The sequence below is a fragment of the Festucalex cinctus genome, chromosome 5 (assembly GCF_051991245.1).
Source record: "Festucalex cinctus isolate MCC-2025b chromosome 5, RoL_Fcin_1.0, whole genome shotgun sequence".
Classification (NCBI taxonomy): Eukaryota; Metazoa; Chordata; class Actinopteri; order Syngnathiformes; family Syngnathidae; genus Festucalex; species Festucalex cinctus.
This window is the reverse complement of record NC_135415.1, coordinates 27,002,203-27,030,165: the sequence shown is the minus strand read 5'-3', so window position 1 is coordinate 27,030,165 and position 27,963 is coordinate 27,002,203. Positions and strand designations below refer to the sequence as shown.

General features: G+C 39.6%; 1 protein-coding gene across 2 annotated transcripts in view; it reads left to right on the top strand.

Moving 5' to 3' along the window:
- Window positions 1–27,963, top strand: part of nr6a1a (nuclear receptor subfamily 6, group A, member 1a) — a 74,277-nt gene that overhangs the window by 10,238 nt on the left and 36,076 nt on the right. For both annotated transcript variants that reach the window (XM_077522824.1, XM_077522825.1), the window contains one exon: window positions 3,384–3,431. In XM_077522824.1, the coding sequence (XP_077378950.1) occupies window positions 3,384–3,431 (48 nt within the window). The remainder of the gene's footprint in view (window positions 1–3,383; window positions 3,432–27,963) is intronic.

Sequence of the window (27,963 nt, the reverse complement as noted above, 5' to 3'; positions counted from 1 at the left end):
ATTCAAAATAAGAGTCAGCATAAACATTGAACAAATAAACCAAAAACTCTCTCAGGGTAGATAGAATTGATAATCCATTCAATGAATGTCCGAGGGAAGCAAATGCAATGTTCTTTGTCCGAATGGTGACGCAGTTGCACCGCTCATTAAAACATGCACTCGCGCTGTGCAACTGGATTAATTTCTTTACCAGCATTTACAGCTGCCCACATTTGCGGCTGAATTGGTCGCAGTGTCCTGTGAATGCCATGCTTGGGTGTCTCTGCTGCAGGGGTGTTGGACCAAGTGGTGCCTGGGGGGTGAAAAGCTCATCTCGACTCTGACCTCACAACAAGACCAGCATCCATTCTGTCCTAATGCAGTGTGAAAACAATGATCTATTTGTGGCTACAGTTTCCTCCCATCCATCTTACAGTTGGGAGGTCAGATTGATTGATTGATTTTGCCGAGTGCTGCTGTTACCCAAACCTCGGCTGTATTGTAATACAATTTCAATGACTGCCTGTTCATTTGTATATTAGTTACAAATAAACAGGCGTTGTATTAAATGTGTATTGCATTTTAAACTACAGTTACAAATAGGTGTTATAATTTTCTGCATAAAAGTTTAAATGTTCTGTGATTGGCTGGCACCCAGTCTAGGGTGTCCCCCACCTACTGCCCAGAGCCAACTGAGATAGGCTCCAGCACCCCCCGCGGCCCTTGTGAGGAATAAGAGGTCAAGAAAATGGATGGATGGATGGAAGTTGAAATGTTTGCTGAAGGAAATGGACTAAACAAAATTTTTTTGTCGACTAAAATTGGATTAAAACTAAAATCGGATAACTAAATTATGACTAAAATTTTAATTAATAGACTATAACTAAAATTGTTGTTCATTGGCCTGCAAATAGTCAGTTTTGTTAATGGAAATAGTGCTTGTTGCTATTCTCCAAGATGAAATGTTTTTTTTTTTTGTTGCTGCCCAAAAATACTGGACTCGCAAACGGCAGCATATTGCTTTGCCCTTAATATATGCTTGCGGCGATCTGCTTTTAGAGGAAATTAATGAGGAACTTATTCAATGTCGATCATCGTTGAGCTCTCTTTTTCAACACCATCATCCTGGATGTGTAATTGTGTATGCAGACAGATTTAAGAGACTGTTGCTGGGTGGGCTTGATTAGAACAGAACTGGCCCAGATTTTGCCAGGCTGGCAGGTAGAGGCCAAGCTGCTCGGATAACAAGCTGGCGTGGCCCTCGGGTGGCCATGCGTAACCTCAGCCATCTGTGAGTGAAACACAGGGACAGTGATGGACTGATAGAAGAACGGTAAATGCTGGAGAGAGATTCCAGACTCTGCTAATGCATAGTTGTCGGTTGAGCATTTCAAAGGGTAGGGTACTTAGTGTACATTCAATATCTTGCGTTTAAATCATGGTTGAAGCTTCTTCTTGTGGCCTCTTGCACAAACAACACCACCATATGGTGCCTTCCGTGAGGAAAGTGGATCAGGTTTAGTAGTTATATAGAATTTGATTGAGCCCTTTTTTTTGAGAGAGAATTTCCACAATTTTGGGTGATTTATGTTTTCCTAAAAGTGTATTATAAGATTTTTTCCCTAAAGACAATTTCCCTTAACATGTTCACTAAGAGAAATGCTAACATACAGTTTTTTTTTAACATCTCTTAGACTGCTTAATAATGTTGTATTCATTCAGTCACCTAATTCATCATTAATTTACAGCCATGGTAAATATACGACTCTCTTTTATATTTGTGTTTCATAAGATGGGGCGGTTAAAGTGCAAAAAAAGTTAAACACCATATGCTTTACGTACATCTGTTATGATAGCAAATCATCCGTCCAACTTTCTTATCATTGGTGTATTCAAGAACTGCATGAGAGAAAGGCCTGATAGGGGAGTGAACCACCACAGTAAATGTCTGACTGAGCATTCTGGTCTACATCTAAGGAGAGATATGTAAGACACGAGCCTGTATGTTATTTTGATGGGGAGCTGATAGAGCTGGAGGTTGTGGAGGTTTTAGAGGTGAAAGGTTAAAGATGCAACCTTTCTTTGTCAGCACACAATGGGCCACAGCAGACCAGGCTCCGGTTGTATTGGCTGCTTCTTAAAGCTTTCTTAGCCTCTGGCTATAATTATCAATAAGATGTCGTGAGGATTAGCAGCAGAGACCAACACTGGTCATTTTCAGTGCACACTTCTACCTCAGAGAACAGTAGAGACAACGGCAAAGCGTATCCTCGTCACGGAAATATCTGATAAGTAGATGTCTGGAAGATTAGGAACATAAGGACAAGGGATGGGATAGTTGATAATAGCATAAACCATGATAACCTATCAATAGTTTGCCTTTTCACTTTTAAGTCATTATTAATACCATATTTGGTTTAATGTGCTTGACTGTGCATGTAGACCTTAAGAACTGACTGAGTGAGTGAAATAAAGAGAGAGACTAAGAGAAGCAAGTGGCCAAGCTGAAGTGTAACTTGTGTGAGTGTCACTTTGCACATAAACAGTAAAGCATTTGGATTCAGAGAAAAGCACAAAAAAATAAAAAAATAAAAAAACATGACACAAGCTACATTTAATTGAATCGTAGTCCCACTGGATTTAGACAAACTGAATCGTTCCACTTGAAAATATACTGATATACTGTTTGGGAATCGTATCATACCTCATGCATCGAGAAACGTATCAAATTGTCTCTTATGGCTTCTTGCTATGTCTCCTGGAAATATCGTAAATTCTGTTTGAGACCAAAACAAATACATCACACTGGATGCTCAGACATCTTTGTGAGTTAAACTTAATGAATTGTATTTTATTCATGTAACCTGTTCGATTCCGAATAGTCGTAGTGGGAGGTAGTCATGCACAGCAGCCTGTCCGCCGCCTGTTTGTGTGTCACATGTCAATATAAGTGTGTCTATTCATGGCGGGCCACCAAGGCACGTGTGTGTTGGAACAGAGGTTGCGTGGGTGAATGCTCCAGGGAAAACATATGCTAGTGTTGACTATGGGGCCGGGGGTGGTGTGGTGGTGGGGGGGAATGTGGTGTGTGTTGGGTCAGGGGTCTACAGCTGTTGATAGGATGGTACGCTGATATAGATAGGGGCATCCGATGCTTTGAGAGAACACTCCAAGCAGTCGCCAGGCAGCATGTCCAAGAGGCACAAGTTTTGAAGTCTCGAGACGACGGGCACACAGATGGGATTGGCATGATGGTTAAAAACATAATTAAAACACCAAGCAGGGAGATATTGCTTGGTTCTCAGTATGGAATGTCAGCTCAATTGAATAGTACCGCATGCTAAAACATTTAAACTTGTAACCTGTACTAAATTATCTCTTTTTTTTTTTTCTTTTTTTTGTAGGCTTTCTTGGGGACCACTCACAAGAGACGGAAAGTAATGACAACATGGGTAAGTCATTTATTTACCTACCACCACCTACGTACATGAATCATCCACCCAACATCCATCTATACTTAATCTCTCTAATCTAATCTATATTGCACAGTGCCAGTCATCAATTAAGATCATAAAGAATAAAACAATAAAACATAATTATTTTGAAATGGTGTGTTAAGCAAGACTTTTATTGGATTCTTTTCTCCAGTTTTAACATAAAAAAAACAAATATTCCACATCAGCCTAGAGCAGTGGTTCTCATCATGCTATCAATGGTGTACCCTTCTGTGATTTTTTTTTTTTTTTTTTTCCCCAGCCAAGTACCCCCTAACAAGTGCAAAATATTTTTGGATTGGAAAAAACAAACAAATTTTGGGGTCACCCTTGTATAAAAAGATCTTGATCTCAGTGGGTTTTTATATGGTTAAATAAAGGTGAAAAAAAACAAACAAATATAACAAAAAAAGAAATGAATAATTAACTCTATTATAAATAAAGATTTGTGCACATAAACATAATTATTGACATCAAGTGTCCTTCTTTGGGATATATATATATATATATATATATATATATATATATATATACACACCTTGACATACCCCCATTTGAGAACCACTGGCTTAGAGCTTCATCTACTGTAACTATGAGCATGCTAAATTTACTGCTTGGGTAACACTTCCCAGTGATAGCCACAAGAGGGGAGTGCAGACTCAAAAATAATGCCTCATGTGCAGGTCAGAAATAAAACAATGGTTATTTCAAGTGCCAGGAAAACAATATTATTGATGTACTTTATTATCATAAAGTCAACATAATGCAATTCAAATGCAAACCTACAGTGCCAGGCCTACAGTGTGGGATCATAAGATGCCAGAAATGTGCCCCATTCAGGAAGAGACGTCGAACAAAGAGGCAGGGGTGAGGTGATGGTCCAATGTTAAGGTCCAGGTTCAGGCGAAGTTCACCCAAGACTCTCATTGCTGCCATTGCAGTGCCAGGTGGCACGTAGGAAGGGTCAGAGGTTGAACACAGTTCAGAAAACGCTGACCTCGACATGACTCGCTGCCCCGATTGTCTGAAGCTCTCCTCCAGCCTTTCTCATCACTCCCTCTATAAACATGTGAGAGGAGAATCGGCGGGGTAGGGGTGAAAAAGTGGAAGGAAGTCAGAGAAGAACTATTAAACCTGCACGCCGAGTGAATAACCAGCATTGTTGTGTACAGCAGGAGGAGTCTTGGATTTATGAGGCCAAACCTGATAGGGTTGTAAACTTGACGAGAAGGGCTTGTGGCCGTGGCGACTCTCTCGCTTGCTATTGGCCCTATTCTAGCCTTAGGATGCCTCAGTGCATGCATCGGGTAAGGGTGATGCTCAGGTCAAGGGGGGCTGAGGCAGGCCTTGTAAATGTTCCAACAGGGGTGGGAATTCTGAGACCCCCATTCAGTGACCAGAAACCTAGGTCAGGGGCCAAATAGCTGCGTTAGCAACAGCTGTTTTCAGCACTATCTTCTAGATTAAGTTCCAATCACCTAAAATATATCCCAAGTGAGGTTATTTCCGATTTGCGCCACAACATTTGAGTTCCATGGTAAGTAATTGTTTTTTATTTTAATAAATTGAGTGTACTGATGGTGGGTTTAAGATGTTTTATGAGGCAGGGGTGTGGTAAAAAAAGAAATGTACCCCAAACAAGAAACACAACTTAGAAAAAACAAACAAAAAAACTTGCTACACCTGTTTTCAGGACCACTCAAATCTATTTCCATTCATCAGTCAAGCTATTCAAATCCAAACTTGACCTATGATGTTAAATGGCATTAATATAAAAATCAGACAGTGTTTTATCATGCACATGTTTACTCTGTATCCGGAGTTTCCATGGGTTTTTGCATCACCCCTGGAAACATGAAACACGCACGCACCCCCGCACACACGCACACACTTTATGCCAAATAGCTGCAGTGACAGACTGGTTATCAAGCTTCTTTGGTGACTATTTATGGTCCATTGTTAATCATTACCAGCTGCCTATTCGAACACAGAAACATACTTTTCCCCTCTTCAATAATTTCACAGATATTTATTATTACATTATTGCGCTGAAGACCTGTGTACAGTTAGTGTGTATCCTGGGAAAATGTTTGATTGTTTGTCATAAATTTGCAGAAATATCACTTCTTAGTTAAATTTCTACTGCACAATATTTCATATATTATGGTTTCTAAATTTCAATACATTTTTGCAATTGAATCAGATTTGATTAAATCATTATTAATTTGCAGCAGCAGGAGTCCTCACTTACTTTGAAGGACTCCCGCTGCACGACATGTTCAAGGCCAACAGAGGGCGGTAGATGTATGCTGGAATTCCATGTTTTGCTTGCACCCACGTGTCACCTGGACCCAATGAACTCCACATCCATATGGAAGTACTTGGCTGGAGCCCAGCTCGTGCTTTCCCTTTGTCTTTGCATATCTGGGCTGACTTTTTTTTTTTTATGTTTGAGTCCAAAGTCAAGATGACCAGGTTTTCATTTTTCTGGGAGCAAAGTAGAAGAGCACTCAAGTATTTCACACATTTTATTTTGTTTGCTTTACTGTTGTTTTTTCATCCTTGAAAAAATCATTTCAGCTGATGTTTTCACTATTTGAGTAGAATGTTTTGTGCTCAAGCAGACTTTTATTTGTATTTTTATAACTGATTCTTCTATCATTGGTTTACTCTCTCCCCCCCTCTTCTCTCTCCTTGTCCATGAAATATGGCACGAGTGAAGTAGCGTCTTAAGTACCGTATTGCTGTTAGCCCTCATGCTTTCTTATGATTTCAGCTTTTAATAATTCATGGTTACCCTAGATGCTATTCACCCAACTCTTTTGCTCGCTTGGTGTCCGCTGTATTGGCGTTCATCTCAGGGGTTAGCCTGCGGAGTGTTTCCAGGTCGGAGAGAAGTGGGTCACACTGTTCCAGGGTCATTGCTTATAAGTTCAGAATTTGTGCGGACATAGCTGAAACTCCATGAGGATAAACAAGCAGACTTTTGTGTTGTCCTGCCCTGAAATAAAGTATGTGGCAAACAGTATATCTGGTCGCACACACGCTTTACAGTTGCATGACTTTCCTGTGTTGCAATTTCACTTAGTTAAATTGTTGACACGCAGTAATAGAATATTATACATATTCTCTCAGCAATTCCCTCACAACTGTTTATTTTAAGTTTTACAAATTGAATTGAATCATTGATGAATACACATATACTGTATGCCATATACAGGATGACAAAAAAAAGGGGACTTTTTTTAACAATCCAAAAAAAACGAGTGTTTGGAAAAACCCCCCACATTTTATTCATAGCAGCTTAATTGAAACCTTAAAACATGCCATCTAAGAAACAATGCTGGAATTTACTTTCTTTTTCTTTTCTTTTCTTTTTTTTTTTTTTTTTTAAATTATGTCCTGTAGAAGACCTCCTGTACAAATCCTTTGAAATCTGCTGTTGAGATTCCTCATTGATCGCTGAAACATCTCAGCTGGGAGAGCTGGGATTCCATCTTTGTTTGATTGTAAAAGGCATGTTTTAAGGTTTCAATTACGAAGAATAAAATGTTTTTCTTTCATCAATCTTCGTTTTATTGCATTGTTAAGAAGTTCACTTTTCTTTTGTGTCACACTGTATATTATACGAAATACACACCTTTCCAGTAAATGAAATATCAGTCTTGTATTTAATGGTCAGAATGGATAATTTCATTCACTCTGAATCAGAATCAACATATTTTCAATGTAAGATTTCTGTCTACATGCCATTAAAAGTGAACTAAAGAAAAACAGATGAAATGTATGGAGACTATTGCAATCACATACAGTATCTTACACTCAATTTTTTTCAACTTCAACTTTGTTTCCTTTATTGAATTAATAAACAGAAAAAAAGAGAAAACGTTTGGTATGTACCTAAGTTTTGCCACGACTGCAGGGGCTGTTTGATTTTTTTTTTTTTAACCCGTAAAGTTTATCTAGCCTTTATGAGGCAATTAATCAAATATTATTATTTCCAAATGTCTATAGGTCATCCATGTGGTTCAATACAATTATAGGTTCAGGTTCTTATCACAACACACTAGCGCATTTCTGTATTTTCTATATACATATATAGAATATATATATTTTTTTGTTATTACGGCATACAGTGTTTCATATATTTGTCAAATTTGTCGAAGTTGCAAGTTCTGCCTCAATAGTAGATCAGTAGCAGGCGTGGCATCTTTATGTTTGGATATTATATTTATGTAATTTTTTTAGGCCATGGATTTTGTTTATTCTCTGCCTTAATGCACATGCACACATCTGTTGCAGTTGATTATTCCCGTCCTGTGTAGGCTATCAGACAACATTACAAGTTTGAATTCTTTCGTTCAATTTGTAATCGAATTATGAGTGGAAAGCAATTTATCATCTATACATATTGGTGTGAAACCTGTTATTGTAACACGAGACTCACAAATATGTCTTCAATTGATTCCACAATGAAGACAAACCTCAACAAAACAATATTTAAAAACAAACAAACAAGCGAACAACAACAAACAAGACTTAACATTACTAATTAATTGTAAAATCAAATAGTAATGAACTCAACAAAGATATATATATATATATATATATATATATATATATATATTATTATTATTTTTTTTTCAAAAGAGGCATAGCCGCTGCTATATTCTTATTTCTTTTATCCGTTTCATGATCATCATCATTGCGTTAAAGTTCTGTTGAGTGACATCTCCTCATGAGTCTGATCAGGCTCTTTGAGACATTTTACCGCAGTTTGCATTCATTGATCAGTGAGTTATTCTCATGTAAACCCACCGACAGCAATGAATGTTTATTGCAGCATTTACAAGTGCAGCCGAAATGCCTGATCCCTCCCTCTAAAAGTGAATTCTTCTTTAGCAGGCTTCCAGTATGCATCCCGGCATAGGTGAAATGCTCCCAGTATATTTCAAGAAGATAGTGGAACACGTGCTGTGGCGCCCCTCAGGGTACAGTCAACGGTCGATGGTTTTGGCTGAGTTCAAACTCACCGACAGCGTTGAATGTTCACCGTGGACACCGGGACGGATTTTGGGCCTCGCCGTTGCTGTTTGATTGATGGCAGATGTTTAACTGGCTTTATAAATTCAACACACGCAAGAATATGCAAGAAAAAAAACAAAACACTACTGAGTTCATTTCCATTGGTTCCAATGCTCTTGCTGTAGCTTCAATTTGTCTCGGACAAGTGAAATATCCCACTCGACCCAGACCCGTTATTTTAAAATTCCATATTTAAATTATGTAGTGCTAGTAAATTTGCCACAGTATCATTTATTTCTGCTATTTTGGTTTCATCAATCGGTTAAAAATGGAAGCCTTCAAAGCTAAGTGCTGTTTAACTTCTTGCTTGCGTGTTTCTCTTGGCCTGAGTGGGTATGCCGAGTGCCAAAGTGTGTTACCACCCATGCTCGTGTTGTGGTTGAATTGACGTTGACGGCGAACCAGGAGGAATGAGGAAGATGATGATGATGATGATGATGAGGCTTGGCGTTCCTTAAAATAGCTTTTCAGATATGGTGGTAAACTTGCTCATCGTTTTATCTTCGTCCCTTCCTTCTTCAGAATTATGAGCAGCACTGTCTTCGGTCTCCTTTGCGCCTGCAGCAGAAGGGGGGGGAACAAAAGAAGGGGAAAACATCTGAAATAGCATGAATAAAAGGGCAGAACATGTTGTCAGTCTGGCTTGTGGAAGCAGTCGAATTAATGCTTCTAAGTGTGATCAGAGAATGTGGCTGTGCCCCACAGCTTAGTGCACTGCAGTGTTGTGCTAGTTAGAGATTACTGTTCCCTTTACCCTGCGCTGAACCTCAGCTTCTGCTCTGGGAGTGCGCCTTCCTGTGTTCGCTTCTTTGAGGTTGGAAAAATCATGCAGCCATGTTTTATTAATGCTCTCAATGTCTGTCTATCTGTGCCTCCGCTACAATACACTGTCGTCCTCCTTGCTTGCTTCCTTCAACACAGATGAAGAAATGTAGAACACTGTACCGTCTTTGTTCTCCATCCTTTTTTTGTGATAAATTTAGGCTACTCAAGTAGTTGGAGTTTTTTTTTTTTTTTTTCTTCACAAGTGAAACCTTGTAGGTACTAGGCAATGCAAGTCATTGCCAGGAGATTTGTTGCAGCATTGTAGGGCTGGCGTTCTGTTTGATCAGTACCCTGAAAAACGAGTATGTTCAACCAGAAGTTCAACTGGATGGGTCTTCACACAATGTACATCTTGCTGAAGAACATTTTTGCACAAATAAGTGAGAAAAACACTGACAACTTGTTAATTCCAGGCCTAGCATGTTACTATCCATAAAAGTCATGGAGGTCATAGAAAATACTAGATATAGTCATTTTTGTTGTGGGATGCATTCATTTTTTGCATTAATTAATTTGATTAAACTGAAGATTTTGTAATCTATGCATTCTATAGCCAACCTTACTTTCATGTTGCGAGTTAAGTGCAGTTTGGGAACGTTACTTTATAAAAGTAATGAGTTATAGTTACTCAACAAGGCAAAATAACTATTTTCACTATTTAAAAAAGTTTTATATCAAATAATTTGGGTGTGAAATTTATTATTATTATTATTATTATTATTATTATTATTATTATTATTACATTTTTCATACAACGAATTCAAATTATTATTATTTTTTTAAGGAGTTGTCATGGTGCTTGTGGAGGTGCTCCTGTAATGGTTCTTAGTGGAACAGACTTGTCAGTAAATCGTTCCTCATGGCAGCTGTTTTTTGGCATACCTCTAACAATATTATTTTGACTAGACTTTACACGATCAGGACTTTTGGGGCCGATCACCTTTCAGCAAGTTTAAAAAAAAAACGATTTCCGATCACCGATCCGATCATAAAATCAGACAATTTGTCAATTTAAATAACTTGATTATTTACTGCATATATCATACTTGGAGTATCAACAGAAATATTCTCAAACCTTTTTTGCCAAGGTCAAACGATCTTTGCCATGCCCAACTGACGGAGATGCACAGGTCAAAACAACAATGGCCTCCAGAAGACATTCAAGAACTGGCCAGGCATAAAGTGAATGTTCAGTCAGGTGAAACAAAAACGACAGAAATAATGGCTTCAACAACTCACTGTAATTAAATTACTTTTGAAATTAAATTACTTGACAACATCAGGTAAATACTGCAAATATGTTACCAACGCTACAGCAAACATTCCTAATACTGAAATTAAGTCACACTAGTACAAATTAAAGTGTCTATCCCTGTGTAGCTCATTTAGACTGGTATCGCCACAGTATGTGTGCCTGGGGAGGATGTAGCGTGGCTCAAAGTATGCTAGCAAACGCTGAAATGCGGGGTTCTCCGCTTTATTAAATGGGAGATGGGCCAGCAAGATGAACTCCACAAGTTTCCACGTGGCAACTCTTACCTTGTTACTATCACGGCTAAAAGGAGTCAGGACGGGTGCTGTCTAATGTTGTCCGTTTAGTCATTTGGTTGGAAAAAGTTGCGTTTCTTGAACTCTGCATGCTCGTCATCGTGTTCCTTACACAGGTGTCTAATTAAATTTGTCATGTGTAGGCTTTTGTAGACTGTCCCCCACGAGACACTGCAGTGTTGCACAGCTTGCAAATAGCTCGACTTTTATCCGTCTTCGACAGCACGAAGAATTCCCACACCGCTGACATGTTTTTCACTGAGCTCGCTAAGCTAATTGACCGTCGCGCACACACTAAGTCATAAGACGCGCGGCAGGAAGTGAATACATAAATACATAAAATAAATAATACACACATAGCTTTTGGATTCAAAACATGTAAGATGTCAGCACAAAATGTCTACAGCGTAAAAAACTATACAGGATTTTGTAGGCTGTGTAATTTGCGGAGCCAATCAATGACATCATTGATCGATCGGCCAACTTATGACATTACATACTGATCATTCATAAAATGCCAAAAATCGGCTGCTCACGATCAAGCTGACCAGATCGGCATAAAGTCTAATTTTGACCAACATCAGTCTTGTCAAGCGAACCGCGAATCAGTTCCAGGCTAGGTATGTGACTCTTGCTAATAATGCTAACATGTTCATTTTGAAGGAAGACACGTTGCGTAGCATACAAAATAAAAGTCATTACACAATCCAGCTGCCAAGACACCTAATTTGTGACGAAGTGCGCCAACAACAGTGCCTCTAACTGTGCGCAAGACATTTTTATGAATGGACTCGGAGCAAGCTTTCCAGAACAGCGCACACTACTGCGCAACCTACTGTAAGCTTATTTCAAGCCTTGAAACTAATAAATCAATTGTAACGTAATGCACTTCACGTACAATAACAATAACGGCGTTTCAAATATGAGGCAAATAATTATTCAGATTACTCGGTTTATGAAAAAAGGATGGCGTTACCCACGCCGTTATTTTAAACGCCGTTATTCCCAACCCAGGCATATATTCTACAGAAAACATTTGTCAACATTTTGGAAATTGTTCTTATGTTCATTGAGATATTGAAAAAACCTTTAATTTTTTTCGAAGGGAGTATATTCCTACATGCTGAGCACTGTATATATTAAGGATGGGTGAGTACCGATATCAGTTATCGGTAAAACCCATGGTCAGGGCCACTTTTGTTGTTGTTTTTTTCTCTCCATGTTGCTTGTTAGATACCTCCTTGCCTCATGAATGCATCTCCCCCCATTTCCTTGCTCTACGTGTTTCCATTCACAGACAAGTAGTGAATTAATAGTTTTTCTGTCCGTCTGGCTAAGGCAAAAGTGGCACTTGGACTACAGTTCAGAGACCCCACCCCCCATGACAAAATAGCTTTTTACTACCTTTTTACTTCCTTTCTTTTATGTGACAGAAGTTGTAGGTTAACTTACTACATTGTAAATGGTAAGCATGGCAATACTTCCTTGTCCATGTAAATATTGGCACTGTTTCCATCCCCAGAAACTTTGAATGAACTGACAAACTTGCCAAAGTATAGCATTTGAAAATAGCTGGGCAAGCATGAGAGCTTGACAGGGCTTGAGTGAAGAGTGCAACAATGTGACTGAACTAGTGTGAACCCTGCATCATCAGCACATTCCAGGGGTTGGACAATGAGAAGCACACAGTGTACTCTGTCGTGTTGCCGGCCGGTCTACAGCCCAGGCCACCACGCTGCTGTATTCAAAGCCGGTACAAGCTGAAGAAACATTAATGAAGTCATCGCTTCATAAAATTGACTTGGTACTTGTGTGAACTAGAAGGTTAAAGGTATGCAGCGTGACCATGGCGCTGTGATGGAGTGAACATATGGGAATCTATTTTCATTGCCGGAGCGCACCGGATGTCAGTTTGAGCATCACACTAACAAGAGGAAATATTTTACATTTCTGAGAACAGTCTGGATGCTCAAAAGAAGCTATGTGTGAATACATTCACCCCCCATACACTACACCTCCGCATACACATAATTTATCATTTACAAGACTTGATATATAAGTAACGTCACTCAATAAAGAACTGTCACTTTTATTACAGTCGTGCCAGTTATTGATCTGTCATGCAATTTAAAATAATCTCCCGATCAAGGCAATTAAAAAGCTGAATAATATGAGTAAAACATGCTTAGGAAAGAAGTCGGATCACCTCGTTTCATGTGGTACAAACATTTTGTCATAGTTGCAACCTTCACAGATGCCTGCTTAAAAATACGACCAGCAAATGCACTTACACGCTTCACTATACCATCATCCCACATTTCAGTGCACAAAGATTTCTTGAAATGGAAATACACAGCAAAATAAAATCTTAATCACCAGCATTGAGTGAGCCGCTCTTCATGGCCAACTCGATCAAATTCAACAAATATGCTTTAATTACTGTACAAGCCATAACAAGCTTTTAGTCAGATGTTTCATGTCTGTCTTGAAGTAATATGAAAATTTGCCACTGCAGCTGCATTCAGCTTATATCCTATATCGTGGTCACACTACGAAATTGCAATGTAATAACAGCGCAGATATGAAATGCAAAAGTTGGGCTGGAAATAATTCTCAATATTACAGAACAGATAATTTAATTGGCGATTTATGTACTTTAAAATTGCAGATTTGGTTTTAAAAGATGTAATTAAATTGCAGTTTGTTGATATGTTATATAAATTGATGTTAAAAATTAGATTTTTATGTCGATGTACTTTCAAGGATGTTCCTTCCACTGATTTTTTGTGAAGCACAATAGATGAAGTCATAAAATGTTAACTGTTTTCCTCACTTTACAACTTCAAAGGCATCAAAAGCACAATCTAGTATTTGTATTTTTTTCCTCAGGTCATAAGAACAAACCCTAGAAATCTCGAGGGAACAACTAATTCGTTGTGTCTTTCACAGCTTCCTCGTTTCCTTTTCCGGTGCTCAATTCTAATGTATTTAACTGTTTGGAGTCATCAATAAAAGAAAGTGTCTCGCTTAGGCACTAGTATCAGAGGCTATCCCCGGCCCTGCTCCAGTTGAGGGACTCCTTCGGGCCGACTGCCAAGCCTTTCCAGAATCACTCAGCATCCACGTGCCGTGGATCATCCTGCCAAGGCTGCAGGCATTCACTAGCAACCTTCACTATAGCCAAGCCAGCCTTCTTTCTCCACTGCCAGCTCGCTTCTCAACATTAACCCGTGACTCTCAATGGTGACGCTTTCCTCGAACGCATCATCCGCCCGCACTGTTTCTGACTTACCTTTCCCTGCTTGTCTTTTCCTCAGCTTGTCCTTGTAGCCGTCAGTATTCTTGCCTTTTCCTCTGCTGATGGCCCTTGTCTGTTTACTGCGTTTTTTTTTTTTTTGGTCAATATCTTTCGTATCTCTTTGCTGTGCACCTTTTTGAACCCAGTACAGAAGCACTTGATCATGTCAATCTGGCTCTCGTTGACTTATCCACTTGTGCAGCACGCCTGAGAGAACCGCATTGCATGTCACACTCCTCGCTCCTCTCCTAAGCTTTGTCGGCTCATTTCATGAATGCTGAGGCTGATGAATATGTATCGCCCGATTTTTTTTTTTTTTTTTTTTTTTTTTTTTTTTTTCGCTGTAGTTTGGAGAATTTCTAACAGAGTGGGATGAAAGCGCCCTTTTGTGGGTGTCATCTGAATTTAACCGTGACATTTCTCTGGAGTCCGCAAACATTTTTTTTCATCTTCAACAGACTCAGACGTGCAGACTGGCCGCACCCTGCAGTCATATATTGAAATGTATCTATCTATAAGACCCTACTATAGATAATATTATCACAATTGTGAGGTTTTTTAAATCTTATTTTTAATATCAGTGGGAGACAGAAGGATAAACCAGACTGTTTGATTCTGACTTTTTCTGCCCACATGCAGTCTGTTCTACTTTACAGCCGGAGCATGAGGCTAGATGTCTTTTTTCTTTTTTTTTTTTGGCCAAATAACCAATCAAAAAGAGAAGTTATATGCATAGAGTAGTTTGAAATGATCTATGCTGTTATTTATGTATTTTTTAAAACTTGTAATCTTTTTAACATGTATATTTAGCAATGACCACCAATGAGTAAAATGGATGTTTTAAATGTTACTTTTGGTCTTATGCAATGAATCACATATTTAGCATTTTTTTGGTTGAATACCCAATAACTACCTACTGAGACTAAACTATGTCCTATTTTGTCACGGTGCTCCATGACTCCCATAAATATTTTAAAAAACAAAGACGAGTGCATTTCTGCATCACCCCAGCAGGGACACTGTGTCCTGAATCCGCCACACCGTGTTTTGTGTCCTGGTGGCCTAATCAACTTCGCTAAAGTTAAGATAGTCTTTTTGTCCCACTGTATTACGACACACATGGTCTTGTGGCTCTTTCAACGCGATGCCTAAAAGCGTGAAAACTGGAAGTAAATGAATACTTTGGTGGTGAAAGTCAGCTAGGTTGAATTCAAACGCTGATCCGCTGCATAGAACTTTGATGAGTGTTGAGGCCGGTGCTTTTCGGAGTTGCTCGGAGACTTAACCCTCCTCCCTGGCACCTTCCTCCTCTCTTGCGGAGGAAAATCTCTGCTGAATTCATGTCTTCTTTCAGATTTCTAAGAGGCGTTAAACCTTTCTGGATTAAACGAGGTAATCTGACAGGCAGAAGATTGTATTAGCCGGAGTGTTGGCAGAGCTTTTAATTTCTCCTCTCTTTTCATTTTCCCGCTCACAGCCCGTCTCTCCTGCTGACCTGCTAGATGGTATTATTTTGTCTTTCTTTTGAATTACAGAAAAAAAAACATCCACATCCTCACCACTATTCACTCTCTTCTCCCTCTTTCACTATCTCCCCTCATATGCTTTCCCCCTACCTCTCGCGCTTCTCGCAGTGACAGCATACTTATGTGAACCCATGATTTATCATTTGCTAATCCGTGCTGATTATGGAGCTTTCCGCACAGTCCTTATCTGTTGCTGAGGCCGCTTTTCACTCCATAGCTGCCAATTATCTTTCAGGCTGCCTGCAAACAGACTTGTCTCTGTCAGCCAGATGCAGAACTGCCACCAAAACCGCTTACATTTTATATAAAGGACACATGCGCGGCTCTCCAACAACTAGCTGCCTGGATGGTTTTAGTTAAGGCTTTTTGGGTTTGAGTACTTATTGAGATAATTGATGGATATTTCCAATTAAGTCTTTTTTTGTTTTGTTTTAGAAAAGTACACTATCAACTCAAGCCTTCATCTTAAATCATTTACAAGTGCAGCAGCATGATGAATAGTACTAAACTTCCTTCGTGAACAAAGGAGTGGGGAAAAAAATGCTTAATTCTGTCATGTAAAGTTTTTGTTGTTATTTCAGGTTTAAATGCTGCTTGGTGCCAAAACCAAAGAGCGTTTATCGTTTGGCTTGCGTTCATTTCACATGACGCGGCACGACTTGAAGCTCAGATTTGTTCGCGTCAAGTTCAACGTTTTTGCTTGCGTGACCAATCTACCAGCGACGCTTTGGTCTGACAGCCGCAGTGGCAATGCCTCGCTGTGACTCACGCCACACTTCTTGAAGCCAAGGTTAGTGACAACATGAGGTTACGGCGAGCGAGGCTACGCCTGTGGGGAGGGTATGCAGATCATGGCGCACTCAGCTGATGTGCCGTCCAATTGTCAGAGTAATGGGAAGTGACGTGCACATCAGAGCAATGTGGGTCAGAGCGCCAGACGACCGGCCTGCGGCCTGTATCTGCTTTATTAGGCAGGCAATGTCTAATCTGCTGAAGCTCGACCAGACAAAATTCTCTAATCGACCCTGATATTCACTGAGCACACATTACCATCTTCACTCAGAAACGCACTTTGAGCACGGATGGGCTTGCGGATTTGTCATGCAAAAAAATTCAAATGTGGAATGTTAAATTATTATTGTTGAGTTAACCATATCGTTAAGATATGTGCTGTTGTGGTTGGCCAAATGCGGATGAGCCAACTTTTAGTTCCAATGCTTTTTTGCACATTGAGACAAATGAAGCAGTCATATTTAGAATATGATTTGATTGGGCTATTCTTCCTTGTAGTTAAAAAATAATCAACAAAGGAGTCCTATTTTAAAGGAGAGTTTTTTTTTGTTTGTTTTTTTTTTGCAACGTGGACTGGATTCAGATTTTTCAGCAGGCGAAAATGGGTCGGATCGACTTTGAGCTTAATAGGATTCCCATGACATGGTCAGAGGCTGGTGTCTGCAGGGGAGGAAAAAGCCGGGAAGGGAAAGGTTCAAATATAAAGACGGAGTTGGGAGGGGGGGGGGGGGGGGGGGGGGAGTCAAACTTTTGCGAGTGTTTACTTAGCACCTGTACAAGTCCATTGGAGCCAGAGAAAAGTAGCACATGGGGGGCCTTGAAGTGTTCTGGCATTTTCTGCTCAAACAGAATTTTTTTTTTTTTTTTTTTTTTATGGCAGTGGGAAGACGCCTAGAGGAGTTCAGTCTCCGCGAATCTGCCACAGCCTCATCAAAGGCAGTAATTTCCTGTTCATTTCTGGCTCCCATCCCCCCACTCGGAGCTCTTGTCTGCTAATCCCACCCCTGCACACAACCCCCACTCCCACCCTCTCCCAATCCCCACCCTGGGCCCCCCTGCTGCTGTCCTGCCTGCCTATGCTTCAGTTTGCTGCACTCCCGGTCTGAGGACTGCGGTGGGAGGCTATATATGCTTTGTGTCCGGGGCTTGCAGTTCAGTTGAGCACTAACAAATCCTCATTGTCCCGTGCAAGAGTGGTGTCAGAGGAGACCGTCACTTGTGTGTGTGTGTGTGTTTTGTGTTTGGTGGGTCGAGGGGGGGGGGGGGAGTTGCACTGCTGTCTGGTTTCTATTCAAATCCAGGTACACACAGGCCTGGGAGTGAACAAAGCATGTAGAGGGGCTGATAGAGCGTCAAGCATGGGGCCAAAGGCCTTCGAGGGCTCAGCTCAGTCCAGGCAGGGCTGAGTTGAAGGGTCGTAGGAGCTGCTTACACAACTGCTGCCCTCTCTGCACTGAGCACTCTACATTAGCTCTACAAGTGATGCTAGGAGGTCCCATCATCTGAGAGGCATCACATTTTAGATACTGAGCTGACAATGGAAATCCAAACTAATTATTATTTATTATAATCTGCCCTTCACCCACCTTTTTATTTGGTTATTTAAAACCCTTAAATGTAAAAGTAATACTTTTAATTTACCAGTTTGCAAAGAAAATGTTTTTCACCATTTTTATCAAGAAATATCTAACATGGGAGACTTTGAAGTTTGAGTCAAGCCGCCACTGAAAACGCGTCTGCGACGTTAACGGTGATGTGGGCTTGATGTCTATCAGGATGACAAGACTCTACATGTGCAGGTATTTTACTTTGTTTTCTACCAAGGAGGTTAGTACACTCATGGAGCTCTCTTATATGAAGACGTGTTTCTCCATGAAGGATTGTTGTTGTTCTGCTGGCATTAATCCTCCTATGTTTGCAGCAGCCCTGTGTACATCTGTAGGCTGTAGGGGATGTTTTTGTTGTTGTCGTTACTCTCTTACGCACTCAACATTTTGCAGTGGATTAAGAGCTTTGGACAAGAGCAGACCAGGACAAAAAAAAAAAAAAAGGACACATAGGAAAAGCCATCGTTTCCTGTCACGAAATACATTCCAATTTCTCCCCATGTGAGTTGACGGGGAAAACCAAGGAAAAAGGAAATATCGCCTCTGCGAAAAAGACATTCTCTCCCATTCGTCATCTATATTTAACCACCTCTAAATTTAGACTTCCTATTCTGCATTTCCCCTTTCTTGTCCGCAGATTTGAAAACAGTGGCAAGGAAACAATTTTTGAATACAAAAACCTCACTGCTACAGAATGATACACGCTTAAAAGATTTACACCAATGATTCTTATCTCATTCAAGTGGCGTGCAATGCAAGTTGAAGAGGCCCGGGAGATTGTTTTGAGAAGCAGAAAAAAAAAAGAAAAAAAAGGAAAGGGAACAACCCTTGTGGATCACGTATGTCTGGGGGTCCCCTCCCATGGCGGCAGCAGCTGGCTGCCCCGTCCCTCCGCTTCGGCCTCTAATGGCTGACCTGCCCTGTCTGGACTGCCCCGCTCGCTTTTGTCTTCTGTCTGGCTCAGTTCCTCCCAGTCAAACATAGCTACTGCCTGCTGCAGTCTACATTCCCACAGAGCAAACACACGCACGCACGCACACACACACACACCTATGCACGCGCACACGCAGACACTTTTCACACTCGGCACACTTTGTCCAGCACACACAATCTCTGTCTCGTTGCTCTCTCTCACATACATTCTTCTCAAAGTTCTCCCACACACATAGTCTCTGTCTGCTTTCACGCACACACAACAAAATGTACATCTACATCCACATTAAGGTCATACAACATGTGGTTTCTGGAAGTAAAACAGTTAAAACATTATTTGACACACTAGTTGTTTAATGGCCATTAAAATTTCAAACTTTTAACATTATACATTATAGTCAGGCAAATAATGTACACATGCAAAAGTGCTAGACGTGCTTTTTCAGTAAGATTTTTAAGTGAACAGAGAAGGTCAATCAGTTTAAATACTTACCGGCAGTGGGACCAAAAGTTGGGCGGCAGCAATCTATGGTGGCTGTGTAGTAGAAATGGGGCAACACTTCCATATTCAGGGGTGGCTCGTATGGGTAAAATGGAATTGAATGCGTCCCCTCTCTGTCTGTATGTCTCACCCAGACACATGCACAAACACACACTGGAGCACGATCCCGACATGCACTCTTTCAGTCCGATCTCCCTGCCGCCAGTGGGACCTCAGCCAGGAGTTTGCAAATACAAGTGGCTCACAAATCTCTCTCTCTCTCTCTTTTTCTCCCTCTCTCCCTCACTCCCACCCTCACGCCGTCCCTCTTTCCCTCTCGCGCCTTCTGCACAGCTACATAGATAAACAAGAAACCACATTCCCACATGCATCCACCCCCCACTTTGCGCAAATTCACGCAGTCACGTGAAAAAAATATACACGCAAACACGCACAAAAGACAAGACACAAGTTAGGAAACTGCTCCACATTTTCATACATGCACTATATGAGACATTTGATGGACAGCAGCACATAGTGTCATGTGTGGAACGAGGGTGTCTGGGATTGGCTGGAAGCGTTGGAGCGGAGGGGGAACACGGGGTGCTGTGATTGGTTTGAGCTTACACCATTAAAAAGAGAATGCTTCTCTATTGAATCGCAGCCAGCATGGGTGGAGTCTTTGTGTCATGGCTCTGAAAGAAAAAGAGGGTTTAAAAAAAAAAAAAAAAAAAACATCCACAGGAACATATGATAGAAAGTATGATCTACTTGAAGGTGCAAATCAACATTGTTGGAAGACTTTACTCAAGAATACAACTGAACACTCCATGGAGTATACAGTGTTGTTTATAACTGAAGCTTATGTGTGTGTATATGATTTTTGGGTCTACGATGGTATTCAGAATTAATTTTTGATTCTCGATTCAAACGATTTTCGATTAAAAATTATTTGAGTGACAAATGATTTCTGCTTCAATTTACAGATATGCACAACATTGTCATGATCTACTCCAGTCTGCTTTGCAAATGACAATAGAGACATTAAAGTTTTTTTTTGTTTTTTTTGTTTTTGTTTAAACATTTAGTAATTTTTGTATTGTGCCTTTTTCCACAAAAACAGCATTTGGGCTACTTTTTCCCTTCTTCTTCATTTCTAATTTAAATAAAATTGATTTTTGGATATTAATATCGATTCGATTCGATTAATAAATGAGAATCTCGATTCTTTTATGAATTGATTTTGGCACACCCCATATATATATATATATATATATATATATATATATATATATATATATATATATATATATATATATATATATATATATATATACATATATATACATACACACACACTGGTATATAAAATCAGTGAATCGCCTGAAAAAGATCTTTTAATTTAAAACAGGACGTTACTTCAAATTGACAGATTATGATTCATTTACTGGTTTGGTCTATAAGTCAATATTAGCACACATTTTGATTATTGTTTACCTAAGTAATAGTAGATGTTTGTAAATGTCTTATTTGGGTTAAACACAAATTTAATCAGTATGCTTTCATGGAGGACTACACAAATCAGAATATTTAATTTTGAAGTGTTCTCTTTATAGATGATACCTACAAATTTTACACAATTTTAATTGAAGTAATATAATGATAGTTTCATAAGCCTGGTTTACATAGCTCTCTTGTAATTTGATCCAAAACACAAATTGGAGCGATATATTATGATACGGTTGCTACCAGTGTCCTTACAAATCAGTTATGTGTATATCAGTATGTGTTTCCCTTGATGATGACGTAGAGGCCTGGAGCACTGCCAAGTTCTTTCATTCACAGCTGATTAGATCACGCTGACCTGGATAACGTAGCGCTTCATGCTAAGCAACTCTCTGGCACACAGGCTCTTTTATCAAACTGACCAAACAGGGTCCTCGGGAAGGGAATGGGCTCTTGCACATAACACTCTGTGATGTCATTTCCTTTGCGGATACACGCTTTACGCTATTCTGGCTCCACTTAAGCCCAATATGATCGCCGTGTATTCATAGTCTCAAACAAACTTGCTGGCATGAGCCTTACAAAGGAGTGATTTGTTTTTTATTTTTACCAAAAGGATCACAAACAATACCTTGAACATCGTTGTGTTGCTGTCTGTTGCAATGTGCACATTCTAATGCCTTTTAAGCGATCACGGGTTCGCCAACCATGTTGAACTTGCTCATGATTATGTATATGAATAATTGTGATTATGAATAATTTCAAACTATTTAAAATAATTTGTTTCTGCTAAAATAACTTGAAATGTTAATAATGAATACATTACCACATGAATGTTGTATTACCAGCTGGGCTTGTTATTAATTAACATATTGATCACTAATATCTGACGTAACCACAAAGTAAAGAAGGTTATTGATTTACCTTCATATCTGTGGATGTAATAAGTATACAACTAAAAGCCCTTAACTAATTTGCTGATGTTTGCTTTAGAGGAGGAATTGCAAAGACAATTTATTTTGTAATGTTAACTTTGAGCAAGTCCTTAAAACACTGCATGTAGAAAAATTAAATTTTTCAAAACCAGGAAGGACTGACCAATATTTCGGCAACATGGGAGATTACATGCAAAGCGATGGATGTGTGAGTTTGGTGTTTTAAGAGTTTGAGTGGCCCACATTTGAGATGAGGTAGCATAGAATCATGATCATTTTTGTTTTTGATTTTTGGATAGTCACAGCCAGATTGTCATATATTTATTTGGCTTTACAATCAAAATGGCGCTCCAAAGGAAACCCAAAGTATGCGCTTGACATTCCTATCTTAAATCACTCCAAGACCTTGTATAAACATGGAACAATTAGAAGATTCATAGTGCTGCTTTTGCAACGTGCTTTACTCCTACTGCATTTAATATAGAATAGGAACAATAATTCTATTGCAATTTTATATGTATGAATACATTGTGGGCGGCACGGTGGTTGACTGGTTAGCACATCCTCCTCCCAGTGCTGAGGGCGTGAGATTGAGTCCGGGCTTCTTCCTTTCTGGGTGGAGTTTGCATGTTCTCTCCGATCCTGTGTGGGTTTCCTACGGGTACTCCGGTCTCCTCCCACATTCCAAAGACATGCATGGCAGGTTAATTGAGCACTCTGAATTGTCCCCAGGTGTGATTGTGAGTGTGAATGGTGGTTCGTCTCTGTGTTTTTGGCTGTTGACCAGTTCAGGGTTTACCCCGCCTACTACCCAAAGCCAGCTGGGATAGGCTCCAGCATCCCCGTGACGCTTGTGAGGAATAAGCGGATCAATACATTGTCTTAAAGTCCTTATAGTGTCAGTTTTTGTTTTATTTATTTTATTTATGTATTTATTTATTTTTTAGAGCTCATGGTCTCGACAGTCTTGAAATTTTATTGTACCCTGCACAGATACTGGACACTATTGAGTTGTAAGCAGCAATGCGCCCCGAGATTATCATGCTCTGAAACGCCTCTTTGTTGTGCTAATGTATTATCTCTGTCCACATCATTCTTGGTTGTGTAAAAACAACATGGAGGGGATGCATCATTGTACATTGGGTCGGGTAGGTTATGTTGGAGGAGGTTGTTGCTGCAGCATGTCCTGCAGCTGTGTTTACGATGACAAGCCTGTCCTCAACCTGCCGTAGCCAGACTAAACACATCAGACAACTTTACCTGCAGGGCTTCCTATTTCTGTTCCGTTTGCCGTTACACTTGACTTGTGAGTTCAGCAGGAATGTGGTAATGTTTTAGAGTCTCTGTGACATGGCTTTGCATGAAAATGTGTACAAAGTAGTACCAGTCTCCATGAGACAGTATCACTAAGTGATTAGTAGGTTGGTTGCTAATGCTTACCGATTTGGACTAACCTGATTGAATTCACTGAAGCAGGTTTTCATATCCATGAAACAAATGTAACAAAAGGTCACTGAACTGTGACGTAATTGGTGTCTCTCTTGTTGTATGTACTGTTTGTATACCAAATATCCGGTATGTGTCAAATTTGACTTTTATATAAGGAATTTAGGAAATTCAAGTGGCTGTCTTCAATGCAGCCTTATGATTCCACTTTGAAAGCTGGTAGCATGCGTAGAGGGAAGAGAGCAAGATGAAATTCTCATCCTTGGTTCAGATCCCTAAGAACGCTTTGGATGGCAGGATCTTATTATCACAGCAAATTTGCAATGTGGAGAGTGGGGAAGATTAGATGCGTCTTTGCCTTTGATGTGTATTTTCCAACCATTGTGCAATGGCAAATTCCATCAAGCGTTGGGGGAAGCTGGGCTAAGAAGCAGGGGCTATGAATGCTGCCACATTAAAAGCTGTCATTTACGAAATTTGATAACACTTTTGAAATTCTTCATTCTTACTGAATGAAAATTATGTAGCCTATTTCAACAGTGTCATTCATACTGGACCGGAGATTATACTACACATATAAAAGTGTTATACAAATACATATGCAGTGTGCTACATATGCTACTTAACATAACGTGGTACCTTGGTATCATTGGAACTATGAGACAATGTGTTATTTAGTAAAGGATTCAGACGAACAATATTTGTTCTTGAAAAAATCATATTGTGCTGCAGATAGGCAAAGCATATTGTTGTATATGAAGATTGTCAAAATGGCTGAAGTACAATGTAAGATTGGTACATAAGGACAAATCTTTACACCGGGGCTATATGAAATTCTGAATTGGATTGAGAATCACCCCTAAATTCCAATCCATCCATCCATCCATCCATCCATCCATCCATCCATCCATCCATCCATCCATCCATCCATCCATCCATCCATCCATCCATCCATTTTCTTGACCGCTTTTTCCTCACAAGGGTCACGGAAATTCCAATCCAGTTGTTGAATTTGAATTGAAGTGGCAAGCAGGAAGCAGAATTGCAATTGAAATTCAAATTGCAGGAAGATTTGAATTTGATGAAATTCAAAGAAATTCATGATGTCATGTTATCAAAGTCTACGGTATTTGTATTTTAGAGGACACTGACCTAAATATTTTCAATGATTTTCTTTTGAAGAGCTCGGCCAAGCGCCGCTTAATAGCTTACGAGGACGGAACGCCACTGCCATAATAACTTTGGTCACCCAAGCGATGCGGCCGAACTCAATTACTGTAGTTGGTTGCTCCACACTGATGATATTGACTATCTATATGTAACGATGCACATTTTAACCTACAGTAGATGCAATTTGTTAGCCAGTTTATGCCATTTTACATTGGGAGTTAGCATTAAGCTAGTGGAAGTCAAAGTTGTGTAGTTAAAAATACATGCGAAATTCTCTTTGCTTTATGTTTAACTTGATATTAAACAGCTTGAATCCTGTTTCCTGTGTGTGTTTCATCAATTTATTGGAAAATCTAAGCTGAACTAAAAAAAAATGGTACAATCTTCTGGTTCTCATCTGTTATCCTGATAAAATGATCAAAAATAGATGTGGAGGTCAGCAGGCGAGATCAAAATTAATTGACATATTAAGTTTGAGTCACTTTCAATTAATGAGTTAATTGATTATTGATTTAATAATTAGCAATTATTGGTTTAATAATTAATTGGACGGATTTCCCTTACACTGCAGTGACCTCATTGCTCCCAGTCTACAATTTCAGAGTTCCTTAGGGACGGGAGAGCCTTGGGCTACGAGGACATCCCGCGGGATCTAGCTGAGGAGTGACATCCCCAGTCTGTCCCTCGGGTCCGGTTACAGCATCAGACCAAATACAAACAGTGTCAACTTTGTCAAGCTGCTCGTGTCTCAACATGCCAGGGCACATATCGTTTCTGCAGTAGTTCTCTTTTGTCCTTTTCATCTTGTGAGTCACACAAACTAGCCTGCACGAATACTGGTGTTATTCATAGTCTCAGTGATGTTCTAGGCAAGATAACTTTTGCTAAATATTTAATATACTGTATTTATTGTACCTTTCCTTTTAAAACAGTTGAACTATGCTTAAACACAGTGAGGTGTGTTATCCTTAGGTATATGTTATCTTTGTTTTAAATATGATCTTAGAAACAAATATACTCAATCATAGATAAGAAATTCCCAGGGGCACATTTGTTTTTTGTTTGAACCGTATGCATGCTTGCATGCTTCTCTATTCGGTGTACAACCCATGACAACTATGCTGTGTCTAATGACAGGTCTCAGCTGTGACGTTCAATACACAACACTTCTATGTATTGTGTTGAATTGTTTCTCTCCAGTTAAATATTACATCACACAAGAAGACGCCGGCGCAAACGATGTTACTTATCTCTTCAAATGATTACTGTTTTGCCTCGGTGAGATCTTTCTGAAAGGTGACTGGGTTCTGCTGTTATTTCTCCATCCGTTATACTGAAGCCCTCCATGAAACGTGATTCTCATAGCTGGCTTGGAAACACCGGGATGTTCTTCCAGTGGAACTAAAGAAGGTGGCTGGAGACAGGAAAGTCTGCGCTTCTGGCCTGGATTAGCCGGGGCTAAGTCATTCTTTAAAATTTGATGTAGCTGACTTTTAGCTCTTTCCTGACACAGTCCTCCAATTCATCCGTGCTCGTGATCGGCAGTGGAGTGGCATGGTGCGGGGGAACTGGCCAAAAATGATGCCTGTGGTATCTGCATTAAGGGCTTTGGTCTCAACGTTGATAGCTTACCGAGCTTTTTCTACGTAATTTTATCTAAAGCAAATATCCCACGTGTCCGGTGCATTCCTGTCTCCTTGTGCTGCAAGCTGTACGGATGCTCACTGGTGTCCTCAGAATAATTAATTTGATTCTTTGATAAGTGATAATGGACCCAGTAAGGTATAATTCATATGCCCTAGATAGCTTTAGAGTCTGTCTTCTACAAAGTGCCCCACTAACTCCTTGTGTCTGCCGCTTTCAAGACTCCTGTCTTGTTGAAAAAGGGCCATTCATTATTTAAATAACTCCATAATTCATCTCTCACGCACAATGCAACTTCTGTTACTCATTTCTCATCGAGTGTAAATGAGCATTCTATGTTGCTATTTGCATTGCTCACAGGTCAGAGAAGGTAAGGAAGTGGAAGGGGAGAACATCAGCTTTGTTCAGTGGTGCTTATTTCTGGAGTCATCCTTGATGATTTGATGCTGGCTGACATTTTGAGTCTAATTTGTAGCCCAAAGAACCAAACAGCTGTGTCCTATTTTGTTTAGCTGTTATTCGGGTGATCTGCCTCATAAGGCCGCCTTGCTCTTGGCACTCAGTGTGAGGATGTCAGGAGCATTTTGTTAAGATTCTGATAAGGAGGACAGCGGTTTGGTAACCTTTTTATATTAGGCTGGTAAATCATCCAGCATTGCTTTGCACATCTCGGACAGCATGTGCTCTGTGACTCAGTTGTTCATAGTGTATTTGAAGAGTTGTTTTACAAAACACAATAGATCTATATGATTTTTTTCCCAAGTTGTTTGTACCTGGACCCGATCGATTTAAACACAGGAGGTCCAGGTTTGACTTTCTTGGAAAATGTGTGGAGAATGCATGTTCTTCCCTTGTTTGCAAGGATTTTCTTCGGTACTATGACTTTCTCCGATACAATCATGCAGGTTGGGTTTTTGGTTTAGTTTGGTTTATTGAACATGTAAATGCAATCCAAAATATAAAATGAAAGTGAAAGAAAGAAAATAAAAGTTGAAAAGGAAAATAATTATTAGTCAGAATTTACATATTCAAAGGGAGTAGGAAGTACAAGAACTCTAGTCCTACTACCCCCCTTAACTTATATCATGATAATGTGCAATATGTTATTATATTTAATAATTTATCATTAAAATAGAAAAAAAGCAAATGAAGAAAAAAGAATAATGAAAAACAAACAGAACACATTTTTCTTAAATGCACATATATTAGTTTGTTATGCTTACGCAAAAAAAAAAAAAAAAAAGATAAAATATAGCCCTACATACACAGTTAATCTAATCACGATACATTTCCAAAAAATTTTGTACATACATGAACACATACAGCATGCTTATACCCATACATACATAATATAATGTGTAATTTGTGAGAAACAGCAAAGGTATTCAATATGGAAGATTGAGTCCGTACCAATACGATATTGGGAAATGAATCCCCAGAATTTTTTTATTGTATGTTTCATATGGAGCCTCCCATTTTTTTAAATTTTTTTTTTTTAATCCTCAAACATACTTGAAAGAAGTTGTAATAAGAGCAAGGCAGATTACTCTTTTTCTCCACACCAGCGTGACTCTCATCTCATTTCCTTTGCCTGCCTCCATGATTAGAGGTCTCCTCTCGTCGGCCTTGTCAGGGCGTAATGACAGAATTGTGTTCCAGTCTGTATTCTGCAACTCCAATGGACTAATAGTCAC